This window comes from Chiloscyllium punctatum, chromosome 13, assembly GCF_047496795.1.
Source record: "Chiloscyllium punctatum isolate Juve2018m chromosome 13, sChiPun1.3, whole genome shotgun sequence".
Classification (NCBI taxonomy): Eukaryota; Metazoa; Chordata; class Chondrichthyes; order Orectolobiformes; family Hemiscylliidae; genus Chiloscyllium; species Chiloscyllium punctatum.
The window spans coordinates 89,888,854-89,909,327 of NC_092751.1; the positions used below are offsets into that span (position 1 = coordinate 89,888,854).

The following is a 20,474-nucleotide window of genomic DNA, read 5'->3' on the forward strand; positions in this document are numbered from 1 at the left end:
CCAAGGAGCAGGAAAGGCTTTTGCCCGAAAAGTCAATTTTCCTGCTCCTCGGATGCTGCTTGACCTGCTGTGCTTTTCCAGCACCACTGAATTACAGTAGTTGATTCCAATAAAAAAGTGACTCAATGAATCCAGAGCACCTTAATTGGACTGCATACATTGCTCTTTTATAGCGGTTAGGGTTTTGAGCTGAGAGCACACTCCAGCCATAGCAAGAGCAGCAATCAAATTAACAGACAATCACAATAGCCATTCAACAACATTAGTAACAGTCATATTGACAACTTAACAACCTCAACTGATACAGCAGTTAGGGGAGTTAATGCTACTGTATTGGAAAATGTTACTTTAAAAGGGATTGACAGAGGCTTTCTAAAAGTGCTTGTTACAGAATCTACTCCGTCTCGTGTCACTATGGACATTATTGTTTGTTGTGCAGCAGTCTCATTAAAATTCACCAACCTGTCTTCAACTCGGTTACAATACCTCAGGGCTTCAAAACAAGGTTCAATCTGATGCCTCTGCTAGACCCAATAACACCTTGTGATAGTAGTTTGGTCCAACATTGATGAATTTGGTTAGACGGTGAAGCCATGATATTCAATCCAAATACATACTTTGTTCTCATAAAACATCTGACAACTTTCACACACACACACACACACACACACGAAATTCTTTTTTGGCATTGACTATTATCCTAGACCAACTTGTTTGTGCTTTCAAATTGAAGTATTTTTGATCTGGAGGCCCGTGATGCCAGGATCCTTGAACTGAATTAGAGTTGCAGAAGCCCTCAAATGCTGTTGATTTTTAATGCCTTCCCAGTATGTGCGAGACAAAAATACTGCAGATGCTGGAATCCAACCAAAGTAGACAGGCAGGAGGCTGGAAGGACACAGCAAGCCAGGCAGCATCAGGAGGTGGAGAAGTCGACATTTCGGGTGGGGGTGTTGGAGGGGAGCGTTGTATCTGAAGCATCGAGTTCTCCACCTCCTGATGCTGCCTGGCCTGCTGTGTCCTTCCAGCCTCCTGCCTGTCTACTTCCCAACATGTGAAATGTTCCTGCTAACAGCACGTGACCTGGTGCATGGTTAGGCTTAACTATGGCATGGCACTGGGAATCCTGAGGAGCCCTGGAAGTGGCAGGCGACTGCCGAGCGAAAGGTACTACCAGTGGTATCATAGAGGCATAGTGCACGGATATGGAGGTGACCTGCAGAGAACAGCTAGAGCTCAGGGAGAGAAACTCTCCATGAAAAATGTCAAATTGAACTTAGCCCATAGTCACCGGTGTTCCATAACACACAGAAAAAAATTAAATCATTAATGAGATTTAATCACGGTGGGTGGATACAAATATGACAACCAATGCAAGAAAAAGAATTATGGGCACACAGTGGTTAGCACTGCTGCCTCACAGCGCCACAGACCCGGGTTCAATTCCCGCCTCAGGCGACTGACTGTGTGGAGTTTGCACCTTCTCCCCGTGTCTGCGTGGGTTTCCTCCGGGTGCTCCGGTTTCCTCCCACAGTCCAAACAAAATGTGCAGGTTAGGTGAATTGGCCATGCTAAATTGCCTGTAGTGTTAGGTGAAGGGGTAAAATGTAGGGGAATAGGTCTGGGTGGATTGCACTTTGGCAGGTCGGTGTGGATTTGTTGGGCTGAAGAGCCTGTTTCCACACTAAGTAATCGAATCTAATGGGGCTATGGACTGGTCCATCCCCAGATCTGATGAGTTGCATCCTAGGACAATAAAAGGAAGTAGCGACAAAGAAAAAGTGGACACATGGATAATAATAAATCAATGCAACATCTTCTTCAAAAAAAGGGAGAGGAAAAACAGGAAACTATTGGCTAGTTAGCTTAACATGTCACATGTCAGTGTTAGAGTCTAGTATAAAGGATGTAACAGAGTATTTCAAAATCCTTAATACGTCCAATCAGATTCAGCGTAGCTTAATGAATGGAAAATCATGCCTGATAAATATATTAGAATTCTTTGAGGTGATAACAAGCAAGATAGATACAGGGGAATCAATGGATATAATATATTTAGATTTCCAAAAGGTCTTTGATAAGGTATTGCACATAAGACTATTTAATATGATAGAAGCCCACGATATTAGAAGTAGCATATTAGCTTGAACAATTAATAGAAGACAGAATTAGGTTGGCAGGCCAATTTAACGGTGGTAACTTGCAACTAGTGGTGTGCCACAGGGATCAGTGCCTGGGACACAATTATTGACAACATATGTGAATATCATGGATGAAGGAAGTGAATGTACAAGTACCGTGTTTGTGGAAGAGACAAAAAGAAGTGGGAAGGCAAGTGGTGAGGATGATACAAAAGAACCTACAGCTGGATTTGATGGGGGGTGGTTGGGGGAGGGGGGGGGGTCATAATACATGAGTCTCAAAAAGAAAAGCATACAAGTTCAGCACAATATGTTGACCGTTATTACAAAGGGAATGGAATATGAAAAAAGGATGAATGACTAAAACTATACATGATACTAATTAGACCACAACTGGAATACTGTGACCAGTTTTGATACTCTTATCTGGGTACACTGACACTGGAATCTGTAGCACCCGGAGGAAACCCACGCAGACACAGGGAGAATGCGTAAACTCCACAAACAGTTGCCGAGGGCGGAATCGAACCTGAGTCCCTGGTGCTGTGAGGCAGCAGTGCTAACCACTGAGCTACTGTGCTGCCCCAAGGTGTCCTCAAGATGGCTTAAAGTAGCAATGCTTCCTGCATCGATGATATGTTCGACATTGCAAATCATACAGATTTCAATACAAAGTTGTCACTTTGAGGTAGCTTGGCATATGCATGAATGTGTAACCTTGACTTTCCAACAGGGATTTAACTTCCCAGTGAAAGCAAAGTCTGAAAACTGATGTTTTTAAGACTGTAACACAACTGATAGAACAATAGCTGGAATCAGAGAGTCACAGAGCACAGAAGAGGCCCTTTCACCCATTGAGTCTGTATTCCTGATTCCTGATGAAGGGCTTTTTCCCAAAACGTCGATTTTCCTGCTCTTTGGATGCTGCCTGAACTGTTGTGCTTTTCCAGCACCATTCTAATTTAGACTCTGGTTTCCAGCATCTGCAGTCATTGTTTTTACCCATTGAGTCTGTGCTGACCTATCTACATTCATCCCACTTTCTAGCACATTGTCCATAACCTTGAATGCTAGGATATTTCAAATGCTCATCTACATACGTTGTCAAAGTTGTGAGTTAAGTGAATGACAGTGGAGGCCCCTTCATCTTCTCCATGAAGAGACCTCAATATTTGACAGCACAAAGTATTTGAGCAGTGGGGTGAGAGTTATAGTTGGGTCCATGTCCCAAGGCTTGCATGATTTTAAAACCAAATTCTCAACCAACAAGGCAGCCTGATTGACAGGTTCAGAGACAAAAAAAAAACTGCAGATGCTGGATTCCAAGGTAGGCAAGCAGGAGGCTAGAAAAACACAGCAAGCCAGGCAGCACCTGGAAGTGAAGAAGTCAACATTTTGGATTTTACCCTTCTTCAGAACTCCACCTGTAATGTTGACTTCTCCACCTCCTAACACTGACTGGCTTGCTGTGTTCTTCCAGGTTCGCCCTTGTCTGATTCACAGGCTTAGTCGGTCCACAGACCTGGAGAAGGTAGGTTTCATGTTCATCAAGCAGAGATTGCTGCGAGGCAATGGTCACCCTTTATTTACTTGTGCACAGTACACCGGCTATGCCCAGTCAGCTCAGAATCAGTCCCCTGAACGGAGAGGATTCTAATCTCCTGGTTACATTTCTTTTCGGATGAGATTCGAATTTCCTGGTTAGGTTTGCCAGCCAGGGGATTTCCTTATTCAGGGGGTTGGGGGGGTGGGGAGGCGGGGGGGGGGGGGGGGGTGGTGAAGAATGTTAAACTGGGCCAAAGACCTTGTAGACAACGAGGTCAACCTGGTTCCAATCGCATACGGGGAGGAGGAGGTGTTGCTGCGGTAACTGAGGCAGAGTATCCAAGACCCTGGAGTAATTTTGTGGAGACTGGCTGGGAGAAACAGAATTGTTTTTTTGATTTAGAGTCATAGAGATGTACAGCACGGAAACAGACTCTTCCGGCCAGCCCATCCATGCTGACCAGTTATCCCAACCCAATCTAGTCCAACCTGCCAGCACCCAGTCCATATCCCTCCAAACCCTTCCTATTCATATACCCATCCAGATGCCTTTTAAATGTTGCAATCATATTAGCCTACTCTGGTAGCTCATTCCATACACGTACCATCCTCTATGAAAAAGTTGCCCCTTAGGCCTCTTTTATATCTTTCCCCTCTCACCCTAAACCTATGTCCTCTAGTTCTGGACTCCCCCACCCCAGGGAAGAGACAGTCTGTCTATTTACCCTATACATGCCACTCATGATTTTATAAACTTCTATAAGGTCAGCCCTCAGCCTCTGACGCTCCAGGGAAAAAACAGCCCCAGCCTATACGATCTCTCCTTAAAGCTCAAATCCTCCAACCCTGGCAACATCCTTGTAAATCTTTTCTGAACCCTTTCAAGCTTTACAACATCTTTCCCATAGGAAGGAGACCAGAATCGTACACAATATTCCAACAGTGGCCTAACCAATGTCCTGTACAGCTACAACATGACCTCCCAACTCCTGTACTCAATTCTCTGACCAATAAAGGAAAGCATACCAAATGCCTTCATCACTATCCTATCTACCTGCGATTCCACTTTCAAGGAGCTATGAACCTGCATTCCAAGGTCTCTTTGTTCAGCAACACTCCCCAGGACCTTATCATTAAGTGTATAAGTCCTGCTAAGATTTGCTTTCCCAAAATGCAACACCTCACATTTATCGAAATTAAACTCCATCTGCCAATTCTCAGCCCATTGGCCCATTTCATCAAGATCCCATTGTAATCTGAGGTAACCTTTTTCGATGTCCACTACACCTCCAAGGTGTTTGGATTTATTATCACGTGTATTCTGTTACAAAATAGAGTGAAAAGTGTCGCACAGTGTCTCCAGTCTCTGGCACCCTCTTAAAAGACAGAGAAATAAACCAAAAACGTAGAATATAAAAGCAGAAAGATAAAAGAAAGAAAAGAAAAAAGAAAGTGACTTTACAGTCCTTTTTGTTAAGTCATGATCCATGGGCCTGGTGTTTGGGCATGAAGCTCTGCACCCTATCTCTAGAATACATGTCGCCACTCCTCAGTGCCATCTTGCTTCCACCGATGCCCTCGCCACCATGGGTCCTTGCTAGAATTCACCAATGTAGCCACTGCCAGGCACTGCACCAACCCAAACTTGCCTCTGTCACAGGGGCTCTGAGATGGTACTAGGGCTACCTCGATGATATAGAATCCGCTGGGAACCCAATTCTGTCTCCAAATTTGCCATCACAGCTCCGCACTGGGCTCACTCATCATAGGCCCTTGATGATAGAGAAGGGCTGGAGGGACAGGAAGCTCAGAGAGAGAGCATGAAGTTGCAGTCACAAGATGGAGTGCTGGACCTGGAGAAACACCTCGATATACACTAGCGCACATGTTGGAAAGTGTTTTTCCAACATGTGAGCTAGCCCTTGCTGCAGCACCTAAGCTATAGCACCTCCTTTTATCTGCAAGGTTTCCTGAGGCCTGGGAAACCCTCCAGCCATGAGTTAAAAGGATAGAAATCCTGTGGCGGTGTGGTGTGGGACACTGGGTTTCAAGGACAGGAGATGATAGGTTGCCCTCTCTCGCTTACTGCCCTCTTCCACTACCACCAGTGCACATGCCTGAGGCAGATTGAAATCCAGTTTCACATTTCTAACATTTAATCTCCTACCTGACCAGGTCTACTAATCATTGTCAGGTAAAAGTTACCCCCAGTGTGTCTGTAAATCTAATTACAGTCACCATTTGACTTTCTATAGCATTTCTGAAAAAGATCAATGCACTCCTGAACTTGTTTTACACAATGCATTGATTACACCACATGATTGTGGAGCTAACTCTTATTTTGAACCTTTTAATCTTTTTCCTTCGTCACTGCTTTTAGTTGACTGACTACGAGCTTGGATGTAGCTTGGTGCATAATTTCAGAAACAGGGCAGCCATGCAGGAGAAAGGAAACATGGTGCAGAGCTTGGATTCAATTAAACCGCGATCGCTTACATCTCAGTTTGAGACACACAGAAGGGAATGAGGATGCCAAAGCTCATCGCAGATCGTCCCCGGTCTGGTCAGAAAGTGGATGCTAATGTGGTTGGGGAAAGAGGCTGATAAATTCTAGTGATAATCCCATATTCTTCATGTTGCAAAGTTGGCTGAGTGACAATGCTGTGGCTTGAAGGGGTGCATTTTGTGCTACTTTCTTGCAGAGAGAAAGATTGGGGGACAGGTACTGAGCAGCCTATGAGAAACCTTGGGTGCTTTTTTTTCTTAAAAACTGGAACAATAGATGCGGCCTGACTGGGTGTGGTCAACCTCCCTCCCACAGCACTGGGATTTTTCATTTTCCGCAGCATTAACGGTTGGGGTCTTGAAGAAGCGAAAGTTATTTTTCCCCTCTCTGGATTACAGCCAAAAGCTGGGGGCTTCTCCTCCTGGGCTGCTGAATTACATGTGAGACAAAATGTGTTCTCTGAATTTGCCTTTTGCCAAGGGGTGCATTTATGGGATGTTACAACACTGAAACAGTTAATTAGTAACAGTTACTAACAGTCTGTTCTGCGTGTCTCTTTAAAGTGAATTGGCTTTAACACAATTGAAGAATTTAAACCATTGTTTGTAGAACATGAACTTTCCTTACCTGCATTGGCTATAACGTGATTCTGGTCCCATTAGCTTAAACGGTGCGGCTATTGTGCCATTTTCGTGTTATAAGAAAATGAGAACGGAACTATTGTGTTACATCAGAACCGACTGTATCCATTATTCTATTACATTTTCCAGTAGAGTTATGTCATTCCAAGTTCTTTCTTTTGTTTATATTTTAACTATAGTGTTTGAATAAATTGTGTTTTGCTTAATATCGAGTAGTTTGACCAATTGAATTGCATCTGGAGTGCAACAACTGACATTTATCTTTAGGCTACCTTCTTAATATATTTTGAGGGGCCTGGTCCGATCCAAAACAGTTGGGAAGAAACTTAGTAGTGGGTGAATAGTAGAGCAGAAAGAAATAGAGGGAAAAAAGTCAGGTAAAGGAAACTGTGGCAAGCTTGTAAGTATTTTATCTACAATCTCTAGTCAGGTATGTGTTCAATTGTGGAAATTAGTCAACTTATCAGTCATATCATACCCCCTTCATTGGAAAAATAATTTGTATTGTATGTGCTGTGATAACAATACCTGTTGATTCTGAAACAGTTGTCCAACATCATAGTTGAGAGGTCATTCAGTCATTGCATTGTAAATGTACAATCAGGCTCAGGCCAGTTATAGAACATGTCAAAATGGGAACTTAATGAATGTTTAGGCCCAGAGAAAGACAGCACCGACAGGCAGCTGGAACAGATTTTACCTTCTTACCTGGAACTATTTCAAACAGATGTTTGCCAGGCTCCTCAGGGTTGGCTGTAAACTCGTTCACTTGACTCCCTTGAAGGTGGATCGAACCCTATGGGGCAAAGAAAGGTGGAAAGTTTTATTGGCAAGAAAATATCAAGATGTTTAATTGAAAACAAAAAAGTCAGTCAACAACAACGTTCAGTTACAGAGATGTCGTCCTGAGATGTTTCACAGATCCATTATAAAATAGGATTTGGCATGGAGCTACAAGAAGTGAAATTAGGGCAAATGAGATACAAGGAGTCACATTTTAAGGAGAAAGGGAAGAACTCCAGAACTTGGAGCCTTGGCAACTGAAGACACAGCTATCCAAGATTGGAGATACTCAGGATGCCAGACTTCAATGAGTACTGACACTTTGGACAATTTTTCAGCTGAAGGGAGGTACAAGATCATGGAGAGACTGTAAAACAAGGATGAGAACTTCAAAATCAAGGTGTTGGTCAAGCAGGAGTCAATGTTGTTCAGTAAGCCCAGGGAGGATGAGCGAATGGGATTCATTATGAATAAAGACATGGCCAGCGGTTTGGATGACCTCAAGTTTAAAAAGGGTAGACTGAGAGAGATCAGTCTGGAGCAAATTGAAACAGTCAAATCTAAAAGGTAACACAGATATAGGATTGAGTTATCTTTTAAGAATTAATCATTTTGGCCTGATCAAGCAAGTGAGTAATTGAATTATAGTCTATTTAATTGTATTTAGTTATTAAACCATTTCCTTAAGGAATAAACCGTACAGCCAGGTCAAAATTAAGACATAGCTTTATCGTTTTGTTGTTGTTTTGTGGCTCAAGGTACCATAAATTTTGGCTAACATGTAAGAGAATGCTTTGCAATCAAAAAGCATTTAGTTAAAGACACAGCTATTTTGCAAAATGGTCATTTAAACTCTGTAATAAACCACTGTGTAATTGTTTTTGTTTTGGTTATTTGAGCTTTAATTTGTTTCATGTTATCCATGGTTATTGTGGATGGTTCTTGTCGTTAAAGAATATTGTTAGATATCAGAGAACATTCAGAAGCATCCTTCTGGGACATTTTGTTGGAAATTGTATCCTTGTTAAAACTGAATTCTTTTTCTGTATTTCATATTTAGAATTTTCCGTGTAGCAGGAACTAACCTTCTACAAATGTAAACAGATCTCTAGTATATAAACACAGAGAAATAGTTTTAAGGACTACGGAGATCACGACTCATGTCAAAGATTTACCAGGCAACACACTATCCTATTATCAATGTATGCTTTAAAAAAAGAGAAATTTTTATTCTTAGGAGGAGTGAAATTTAACCAGCAAATGGAAGTGGGCAAGGGGACAACAGACATCCTGGCATCATGAGTAGCTGCCAACAGTCATTGGCTGAAACAATTTGGACAGTTGATTGACAGACACAGATGGACATCTTTGAAAGTAAGGTATATCAATAGGTCTAGGAATGGATGGGCAGTTATGAGAGGCTCCAGGTGGATGAACCATAATCTTCTTGGAGGAAGATCATGTGCCCCCTACATCAGCTTGAGGGAAGAACACAGACAGTTGCAAACAAAGATGATCACTAAAGACAGCAAGGTCTTTGAGATGTGGGAATGTGCTGCTTTTATCCCTCCATTCTACAGAATGGCTTTGGGATCAGTGAAACATTCTCATCGGTTGCAGATCATATACTTCCTTTCTTTGCTTAAAAAGTAGTTTATACACCATTTCTAAACTGTTGCTTCTCAATAAACGATCAAAACATTGCTACAAATCATCAATGGCCCATGTTAGGTAACTGCGATCACAAAGCTTCCCAAAGTCAATAACTTGGAATGATAGTTAAACACTAAAAAGGTGACACCACATACACAACACCAGGTTACAGTCTAACAAGTTTAATTGGAAGCACACTAGCTTTCGGAGTGACGCTCCTTCATCAGGTGGTAGTGGAGGGCTCAATCCTAACACACAGAATTTATAGCAAAAATTTACAGTGTGATGTAACTGAAATTCTACATTGAAAAATTGGATTGTCTGTTAAGCCTTTCATCTGTTAGAATACAGTGATAGTTTCACTTCTTTCATGTGTAAATCACAAAACCTTTTTCTAACAGATGAAAGGCTTAACAGACAATCCAATTTTTCAATGTAGAATTTCAGTTACATCACACTGTAAAGTTTTGCTATAAATTCTGTGTGTTAGGATTGAGCCCCCCACTACCACCTGATGAAGGAGCGTCGCTCCGAAAGCTAGTGCTTCCAAATAAACCTGTTGGACTATAACCTGGTGTTGTGTGATTTTTAACTTTGTTCACCCCAGTCCAACACCGGCTTCTCCGAATCATGACTATAAACAGAAGCATTAATTGTTCACTGTGCTACCTTACCTGAGTAAAAATTCATGGAATTGTTAAACTAAGAGTAGCAAGCTGTTAGAAAAACAGATGATGTTAGCTTAAAGAAACCAATCAGGGATTAGGAAGGATTGCCCGATTATTTCAAGATTGACCATAGAACATTCACGCCCTCTTCCCATAGTAAAAAGCCAGAGTCCACGATGCCTCTGATCATACACAGAGTCAAGTAATAAAGCTTAATAAAGCTCGGATTTTAGCGGTGTGATGCACAAGTTGGAAGATAGAAGACTGAAGAAGAACAACTTCATAGCAAAACAGAACAAGAGACTGGTGTCCAGTTAAGCCAGTGTCATGAACTGACATTCTAATGTGGATAAACTGAAAGTTACTCCTTTTATTGAGTGAGTATCATTTCTTTTGGATTTGTTATGATTATTTCATAAATTCTGGAAAACATATTTTTATCTGGAATGGGTCTTGTAGCTGATCAGGACTAGGTAACTTTAGAAACAAAAACAGAAATTGCTGGAGAAACTCAGCAGGTCTGGCAGCATCTGTGCAGAGAAAATAATGTTTTAAGTCTTCCAGGGCCACTGGACTTCACTCTCTCTCTCTCTATATAGATGTTGTTAGCCTTGCTGAGTATCTCTAGCAATTTGACTTTAGATTGTGTCTCAATCTGAATCTGTAAGTGGAAGGGATGTAGGACAATCAATTAAAGTGCGGCCAAATGTCTTGCATTGGCTTGGAGGAGGGTTTTTACGTAAAAGATAGAACATAGAACAATACAGCACAGAACAGGCCCTTCGGCCCACGATGTTGTGCCGAACTTCTATCCTAGATTAAGCACCCATCCATGTACCTATCCAAATGCCGCTTAAAGGTCGCCAATGATTCTGACTCTACCACTCCCACGGGCAGCGCATTCCATGCCCCCACCACTCTCTGGGTAAAGAACCCACCCCTGACATCTCCCCTATACCTTCCACCCTTCACCTTAAAGATAGTTTGTTGATTTTGGTTGGAACTTCTATACAGGTGCCACAGTGAAGCCCAAAATTTTCTTTATGGGAACACTACTGAGAAAATCACTTTTTTCACACCTACATGCAGTTATACAAAAGAAAGCAGAAAAGAAAACTTGGAAAGAAAACTCGCGTAATCGCTTTTACTGTCGACAGCTGGCTTTCATAGTTTTGAAAGATGTTCATGCACTGCAATATCTGCATCTCAAATAATTTTTGCTTAGTTAAAAAACTCAGTAGAAAGGTGTAAGCCATTTCAGAATTAGGTAAATTCTGCTTTGTAGTTTTGTTCCTCTATGATCCTTTTCTTGTTATGGTACAGGCAGTCACCCCAGTGATTATTAGGGGTTTCTGTCCCATATTTCTGAACTTTGAATCCCATCCATTTAAGTCTATGAAAGCATTTAAAATCAAATTATGTGGATCTGCAACACCTTCTAAGTGACCAAAGCAGTGTTGCTTTGGCATTAGTTTGATCTGTGATTCTTGATTTCAAAGGCACACAATCAATGATTTGGACTTTGTCTGTTCAGGGCATCAACAGGCAATTAATCTTTCCCAGTGTTTGTGTCTCAGGCTCAGAACAAGTTATGAAGGTTTATTGCCAGCATTAATGTAAAGTATACAAAAGAAGAAGACATCAAGACTGTCCCTCTTTGATTCGAACATTGATATAATAAGACCTTCAAATAGTGGAAAGATTGCTATGTGTATGAGTCATCCATCCAGTGGAATTCATCAGCGGATCTCAAACATACAGCAACATTTTTTGGAAATGTCACTTTGGAGCTGTTGCAAATGTGTTTTTATTTTTAAATTGTTATTATTTGTGGCTCCCTCACAAAAGTCAGGGGTTTCAAATTCGTTTGCACATTCTCCCTGTGTCTGCGTGGGTTTCCTCTGGGTGCTCCAGTTCCCTCCCACAATCGAAAAGATGTGCAGGTCAGGTGAATTTGCCATGCTAAACTGCCCATAGTGCCTTAGTCAGGGGAATGGTTCTGGGTGGGTTGCTCTTCGGAGGGTCGGTGTGGACTTGTTGGGCCGAAGGGCCTGTTTCCACACTGTATGGAATCTAATCTAATCTAAAAAAATTGTGTTTAAATTGACAAAGTTCCAATGTTCACAAGTAGGAAATCCCAGACAGGACAAGGTCAGAAAGGAACTAAAAATCTCTCCTCACTTTCTGTTTGAATTCATCCAGATTATAGGTTGGAATTAAAAATTCAAAACCTGACTGAGCCACCCAGGGTTAAAATGAGTTCCCATCCATCCCTGCTCTGTCAGTTAGATATCTCCGACAGGTCAACATGTGAGAAGTATAAAGCCAGTATGCCCATCAAGTTGAAACCTTGAATTATTTTCAAGTCTAGTGCTCATATTGTTAATGTAAAATGGCAGCCATTACAGACTCAAAGATTTATCTGGGTAGAAGCGTAAGTGTTACAGTTAGTAAGTTTGCAGATGACACCAAAATTGCCGGTGTAGTGGACAGCAAAGAAGGTTACCTCAGATTACAACGGGATCTTGATCAGATGGGCCAGTGGGCTGAGAAGTGGCATGGAGTTTAATTTAGATAAATGTGAGGTGCTGCATTTTGGGAAAGCAAATCTTAGCAGGACTTATACACTTAATGATAAGGTCCTGGGGAGTGTTGCTGAACAAAGAGACCTTGGAGTGCAGGTTCATAGCTCCTTGAAAGTGGAGTCATGGGTAGTTAGGATAGTAAAGAAGGTGTTTGGTATACTTTCCTTTATTGGTCAGAGTATTGAGTACCGGAGTTGGGAGGTCATGTTGCAGCTGTACAGGATATTGGTTAGGCCACTGTTGGAATATTGTGTGCAATTCTGGTCTCCTTCCTATCAGAAAGATGTTGTGAAACTTGAAAAGGGTTCAAAAAGATTTACAAGGATGTTACCAGGGTTGGAGGATTTGAGCTATAGGGAGAGGCTGAACAGGCTGAGGCTGTTTTCCCTGGAGCGTTGGAGGCTGAGGGGTGACTTTATAGAGGTTTACAAAACCATGAGGGGCATGGATATGGTAAATAGACAAAGTCTTTTCCCTGGGGTCAGGGAGTCCAGAACTAGAGGGCATAGGTTTAGGATGAGAGGGGAAAGATATAAAAGAGACCTATGGGGCACCTTCATCACACAGAGGGTGGGATGTGTACGGAATGAGCTGTCAGAGGAAGTGGTGGAGGCTGGTACAATTGCATCATTTAAAAGGCATTTGGATGGGTATGTGAATAGGAAGGGTTTGGATGAATATGGGCCAGGTGCTGGCAGGTGGGACTAGGTTGGGTTGGGATATCTGGTCGGCGTGGACAGGTTGAACCAAAGAGTCAGTTTCCGTGGTGTACACCTCTAGGACTCTAAATGCTGTGTGTGTGTGACAATGGTGGTGAAGAAATATTTCACCAGAAGTCTGGTTTCTTCTCATAGTCCAAAGATTGGCAGGTTAGGTGAATTGGCCATGTTAAATTGACCAGTGTTGAGATGGATTAGCCATCGGAAAGGCAGGGTTATAGGTGGAGGGGGGAGGGATGGGTCTGCTCTTCAAAGTGTCAGTGGGGACCTGATGGGCTGAATGGCCTGCTTCCACACTGTAGAGATTCTATGATAAGTCCTGTTGATAAAGCTTTTAACCAGCAAATGGACTTTGCTTAATGCAGACACATGGCCAGTGGATTTCTGACTTAGATGTTTACATCTTACAAATTTTATTTTGTTGTCTAAAACTTATGAAAATAACCAAGAGAGCAAAAAAAATGTTGTTTAAGTGTAACTTACTCTTAAATGAAGGTTGAGGGAGGGCCTCAACCGGGACCTTGGGTTAATGTCACATTACAGGTGACCACCATTGCACTACACACACACCCTCACAGACTTAAGACACTCTGCACTCACTACACACTCACACACACACTTTCTCACACTCACAACCCCCCAGCCCAGACACACACACAGACAAAGACCCACATGCACACATATATTTTGTGGAGTGAATTTGTACTTGCAGGGTTACATTGTACTTTGTTCAAAAACTGCATGAATTCATCTCAAACTCCGTTATCTCACTTTTTAGATTAGAATCAATCTAAACATCATGGCATAGACAGAGAACACAGGGGGCTAACACCTTCAACATATTGTCTAGCTATCACCATTGTTAACAGCTAACCTGAGAATGCAACTTTTTTTTAAAAAATGTTTTGTGATTTACACATGAAAGAAGTGAAACTATCACTGTATTCTAACAGATGAAAGGCTTAACAAACAATCAATTTTTTAATGTACAGTTACATCACACTGCAAAGTTTTGCCATAAATTCTGTGTTAGGATTGAGCCCTCCACTGTCACCTGATGAAGGAGCGTCACTCCGAAAGATAGGGTGCTTCCAATTAAACCTGTTGGACTATAACCTGGTGTTGTGTGATTTTTAACTTTGTACACCCCAGTCCAACACCGGTATCTCCAAATCAGATCTCTTTCTTTGGCTTTGTTTGGATTAGTTTAATGTGAACAGTAGGAGTCACCCTGGAGTATCTTTCACTCTTCAACTGAACCATGGCTGATCAGTATTGGAACTTCATTTACTTGCTTTGGTTTCATAACCATGCCCTTGCCCAATGTAAATTAACTCAGCACTTGATTTCTTCTCAGTGCTATGCAAGGTGATAATTTTTCCAACTATACTAAAGATACATCTGCTTCCATTCATGTGACATGAAAAATTATGCCTGTGTGAGGAATAAAGTGCCAACATTGCTATATAAAATATGCATCATTATTGAATTTTTCATGTCTTCACTCTAGTATTTCTCTCTTCTGAGGACGTTCAACTGTGCTGCCAGTTAGACCTATATTAGCTTGCCAAAAAGAGGCCATTCCTCACCTTGGTCCTTGACAGTGTCATTAGCTCTACAGCACTGAAAAAGGCCATTTGGCTCATCATAACTGCAGCAGTCAAAAACAACCATCCAACTATTCTCATCCCATTTTCTAGCACTTCGCGTTATACACGCTAGCACGACAAGTGCATGACTAAATATTGGATCTAAACTCAATCTTAGCCATGTCTTACAGTCATACTTTCTACCTGATGTTAAATGGTGCACACAGAGAGTCATGATTTTGTTTCATCTGATTGTTTATCCAAAAACATTGACGTCAATACTGCTCTAACATGTTATCTGTATGGGAGAAAGCGAGGACTGCAGATGTTGGAGATCAGAGTCGAGAATGTGCTGCTGGAAAAGCAATGTTATCTACTGCACCTGTTGCACCCAGTGTGGTCTCCCCTATATCAGGGAGACAGGATGCCTTCTTGCGGATCGTTTCAGAGAACATCTCTGGGACACCCGCACCAACCCCACCGTCCCGTGGCTGAACACTTCAACTCCCCCCTCCCACTCCATCAAGGACATGCAGGTCCTGGGCCTCCTCCACCGCCAAACCATTACCACCTGACGACTGGAGGAGGAACATCTCATATTCTGCTTTGGGACTCTGCAACCACACGCAATAAATGTGGATTTCAACAGCTTCCTCATTTCCTCTCCCTCCACATTATCACCCCAAGCTGCCAACTCGTCACCGCCCTCCAGACCAGTCCATCACTACCCCCTCTGACCTATCACCTTCATCCGCCTATCGCTTTCCCAGCTACCTCCCCCAACCCCATTCCCCCTCTCGTTTAGATCTCATCCCCAACCCACAAGCCCCATTCCTGATGAAGGGCTTATGCCCAAAGCGTTGATTCTCCTGCTCCTCGGATATTGCCTGAGCTGCTGTACTTTTTCAGCACCACACTCTCGACATGTTATCTTTACGCTTGGTTAGCTAACTCAACATAGCCTGAGGGATCAAACTTTGGAAATGCTCCACCTCGGTGGCTCATTTATCCCCAAGGATGTCTACCAACTTCGAATAGGTGACCAAGGATGAGAAGACGACCAGTGTAAACATGTCAACCAACACAGTCTCCTTTGAATGACAACTGAACTCAATTCAGCCCCTACTTGGGTAGATAGTCAATAATCGTATTTGCCACAACTTTTCTATCGCATAAGATTTAAGAAGTATACTTGCAAGTGCTAGAAAATGGGATTATTACAGGAAGGTGGTTATTTTTGACTGGTGCAAACTTGGGCTAAAAATTCCTTTACCGTGCTGTCAACCTTTATGATACAACTGCATGTTCATAGAATCACTACAGTGTGGAAATAGACCATTCAGCCCAACATGTCCACACTGACCCTCCAAAAAAGCATTCCCCCCCAGCCTCAACCCCTTCCCTTATCCCTGTCACCCTGAAGTTCATTGACCTAACATACACAGTCCTGGGCACTATAGGCAATTTAAGATGGCCACTCACCCAACCAGCATAACTTTGGACTGTAGAAGGTAACAGAACACCCAAGGAAACCTGCACAGACATAGGGAGAACATGTAAACTCCACACAGTCACCCAAAACTGGAATTGAACCCAGGTCCCTAGCACTGTGTACTGTCGTTCAGCATGCAATAGAGATTGACAAAAAGCAAAACAAAGACTAGTGCACAGCATTAGAAACTGAAATAACGTTATTTTGTTTTATAAATAAACTCTGAACTGTTCAAATCACAACAGACAAGATTAATGTCACACAAATATAAACTAATTCAGCAATCGTTTACAGTAGACACACCAACTTTCTGATGAAGGGCTTTTGCCCAAAATGTCGACTCTCCTGCTTGCTTCTTGGTTGCTGCCTGACCTGCTGTGCTTTTCCAGCACCACACTCTTGACTCTGATCTCCAGCATCTGCAGCCCTCACTTTTGCATCACCAACTTGAAGGGCATTTAAATGGTCGTTGGATAAACATATGGACGATAATGGAATAGCATAGACTGGATGGGCTTCAGATTGGTACCACAGGGCAGTGCAACATTGAGGGCAGAAGGGCCCGTAATGTGCTATAATACCACATGCCATTGAGTTACCATTTCATAAACAAAGCATCATGTTTCAGAAGGAGTAAGTGATGACAATTATGACATGAAAAGCTAGAATTTTAAAAATCAGTTCCATGATTTCTAAGGATTACTAACAGGGTGGACTTTGACAGAGGAGCCAATGGAGGAACAGGGGTTGCAACATAGAGTTTTTTGTTGAACTGCACAAAAAAAAAAGCTCCAGACAATGCTGTCAGTTTTACAGGATGATGCCCAACACTAATAATTAAACCATCTCTAGAACCATAAAATCAGAGTTAACATTTCATTCACACAACACCATACAGACCCAGGGTTTCTTGAATGAATTCTTTCAGGATGAAGTGTGCCCATATGGAGATTATTTTGAATGTGTGTTTGTAATTGGATACAAGAAAGATTCACATTGTTCATTTGTTGCTGTGGGTGGAGCTAAACATCATGCTCAATCTGAACTAATCATGGATTTCTCAAACATAATCCCTTTTATATATTTATTGCTTCTAAATGGGTGCGAGTGAGCAAATGAGCAAGTGAGTGAGTCTTAGCTAGAAACATTGGAATAACCATTTATCTGTAATAGCCTCTGATTGGAATAGGTTTACTGAATTATATATTTAAGCTAAGGATCCAAGAATAGTTTTAAGGCATCACTGGCTCCAGGTCAGGCAGCTCGGCCCAGGTGTCTGAAGGAGGAGACAGGCGGTTTCCACCTGGTGTTACTGTCTCCCCATATGGTGGCGATCTAGTCCTGGTGTGAAGGTCTCGTCACCATGTGGAGGCTCAGTAGGTGGTCTCATCCAGGAGTGGTGGTCTCAGCCTGGCGTGAGGCTTCCGGATTAGTACCTGGACTGAAGGCCTCTTAAACCTAGAACATAGAACAATACAGCACAGAACAGGCCCTTTGGCCCACGATGTTGGGCTGAACATTTGTCCTAGCTTAAGCACCTATCCATGTACCTATCCAATTGCCGCTTAAAAGGTCACCAATGATTCTGACTCTGCCATTCCCACAGGCAGCACATTCCATGCCCCCACCACTCCCTGGGTAAAGAACCTGCCCCTGACATCCCCCCTATACCTTCCAACCTTCACCTTAAATTTATGTCCCCTTGTAACACTCTGTTGTACCCGGGGAAAAAGTTTCTGACTGTCTACTCTATCTATTCCTCTGATCATCTTATAAACCTCTATCAAATCACCCCTCGTCCTTCACCGTTCCAATGAGAAAAGGCCTAGCACTCTCAACCTATCCTCGTACAATCTATTCTCCATTCCAGGCAACGTCCTGGTAAATCTCCTCTGCACCCTCTCCAAAGCTTCCACATCTTTCCTAAAGTGAGGCGACCAGAACTGCACACAGTACTCCAAATGTGGTCTAACCAAGGTCCTGTACAGCTGCAACATCACCTCAGGACTCTTGAATTCAATCCCTCTGCTAATGAACGCTAATACACCATAGGCCTTCTTACAAGCTCTATCCACCTGAGTGGCAACTTTTAAAGATCTATGAACATAGACCCCAAGATCCCTCTGCTCCTCCACCTTACTAAGAACCCTACCGTTAACCCTGTATTCCGCATTCTTATTTGTCCTTCCAAAATGGACAACCTCACACTTGACAGGGTTGAAGTCCATCTGCCACTCCTCAATCCAGCTCTGCATCATATCTAAGTCCCTTTGCAGCCGACAACAGCCCTCCTCACTATCCACAACTCCACCAATCTTCATATCGTCTGCAAATTTACTGACCCACCCTTCGACTCCCTCTTCCAAGTCATTAATAAAAATTACAAACAGCAGAGGACCCAGAACTTATCCCTGCGGAACTCCACTTGTAACTGGGCTCCAGGCTGAATATTTACCATCTACCACCACTCTCTGACTTCGACCGGTTAGCCAGTTTTCTATCCAACTGGCCAAATTTCCCTCTATCCCATGCCTCCTGACTTTCCGCATAAGCCTACCATGGGGAACCTTATCAAATGCCTTACTAAAATCCATGTACACTACATCCACTGCTCTACCCTCATCCACATGCTTGGATCCACACTCCTCAAAGAATTAAACATTATTAACATATCTGCTTCCATCACCTGCCCTGACCAGATACCTACCACCTTGGTGTGTAAAATACTTGCCTCTCACATCTTTAAGCTTTCCCCCTCTCAGCTTAAACCTATCCCCCTAGTACTTGATATTTCCAACCTGGGAGAAAGCCTCTGACTACCTACCTATGCATGAAACTGTAATTTTATATACTTTTTGCAGGTTGCCATTTCGTCTCCAGCTCTCTAAAAGGAAACAATACAAGTTTGTCCAACCTCTCCTTATAGCTAAATAACTCTAGATCAGTCAGCATTCTGGTCAACCTCTTATATTTTCTCCAAAGCCTCCCTAAAATGAATTGAATTTATTGTCATGTATATCGAGGCACAGTGAAAAACTACGTCTTGCACGTGATACAGGCAGATCACAGAGTTAAGTAGCATAGATAGTAAATAATAGGTAAATAGCAGCAAAAACAGAAACAGGAGAACGTTAAGAGTTTGAGTGTGCTCAGTATTCTAACAGCAGTGTGGTGGAAACTGTTACAAAACCAGCTGGTGCAGGTGTTCAGACTTCTGTACCTTCTCCCGATGGTAGAGGTTGTAGAAAACCATTGCCAGTGTGGGATGGATCTTTGAGAATGCTGGCGGCCTATCCTTGACAGTGGGCCTGGTAGATGGATTCTACCAGATGTGATTGTCCGGACTGAGTTCACCATTCTCTGTAACCTCTCTGATCTTGAATGGTACAGTTGCCATACCAGGTAGTGATACATTCAAACAGAATGCTCTCAATTGTGCACCTATAAACATTGGCAAGGGTATTCTCTGTCATGCCAAATTTCCTCAGCTACCTGAGGGAGAGGAGACATTGTTGGGCCTTTGTAACTAGTACATCCACATGAAGGGTCCAAGAAAGCTTGTTGTGGATGACCACTCCCAGGAGCTTGACACTCTCCACTCGTTCCACTTCTGTGCTGTTAATATGTAGGGGGGGGGGGGGGGGGGGCGCATGAGTAACATCCTGCTAAAAGTCAGTAATGAGTTCCTTGGTTTTGCCAGTGTTGAGAGATAGGTTGTTTTGAGTGCACCGTTTTTCCAAGTCTACCACCTTCTGTCTGTAGTTTGTTTCGTCACCATCCGAGATTCAACTGACTACAGTAGTTTCATCAGTGAACTTGTAAATGGCATTAGTCTGGTATTTGACAATGCAGTCATGGGTATACAGTGAGTACAGTAGGGGCTGAGTACACACCCCTGGGGGGCTCCAGTGTTGAGTGTTAGTGAGGGTGAAATATTGTCCCCAATCTTCACTGATTGTGGCCGGTGGGTCAGGAAACTGAGGATCCAGTTGCAGAGAGTGGGGCTTAGCCAGAGATCACTAAGTTTAGTAATCAGTCTCAAGGGGATAATAGTGTTGAGGGCTGAACTGTAGTCACTGAGTAGGATTCTTATGTAGCTGTTCTTGGTGTCAATATGTTCTAGGGAGGAGTGAAGGGTAAGTAATATGGCAT

At 42.7% G+C, this 20,474-nt stretch overlaps 1 protein-coding gene across 2 annotated transcripts in view; it reads right to left on the minus strand.

The window, feature by feature from the left end:
• The window catches only part of arhgap22a (Rho GTPase activating protein 22a), a 309,850-nt gene that overhangs the window by 252,701 nt on the left and 36,675 nt on the right, over positions 1 to 20,474 (minus strand). For both annotated transcript variants that reach the window (XR_011962303.1, XM_072583180.1), the window contains exon 2: positions 7,542 to 7,629. Coding sequence is in view for 1 of the 2 variants with exons in the window: in XM_072583180.1 (XP_072439281.1) it covers positions 7,542 to 7,629 (88 nt within the window). In the remaining variant the exon portion in view is untranslated. The remainder of the gene's footprint in view (positions 1 to 7,541; positions 7,630 to 20,474) is intronic.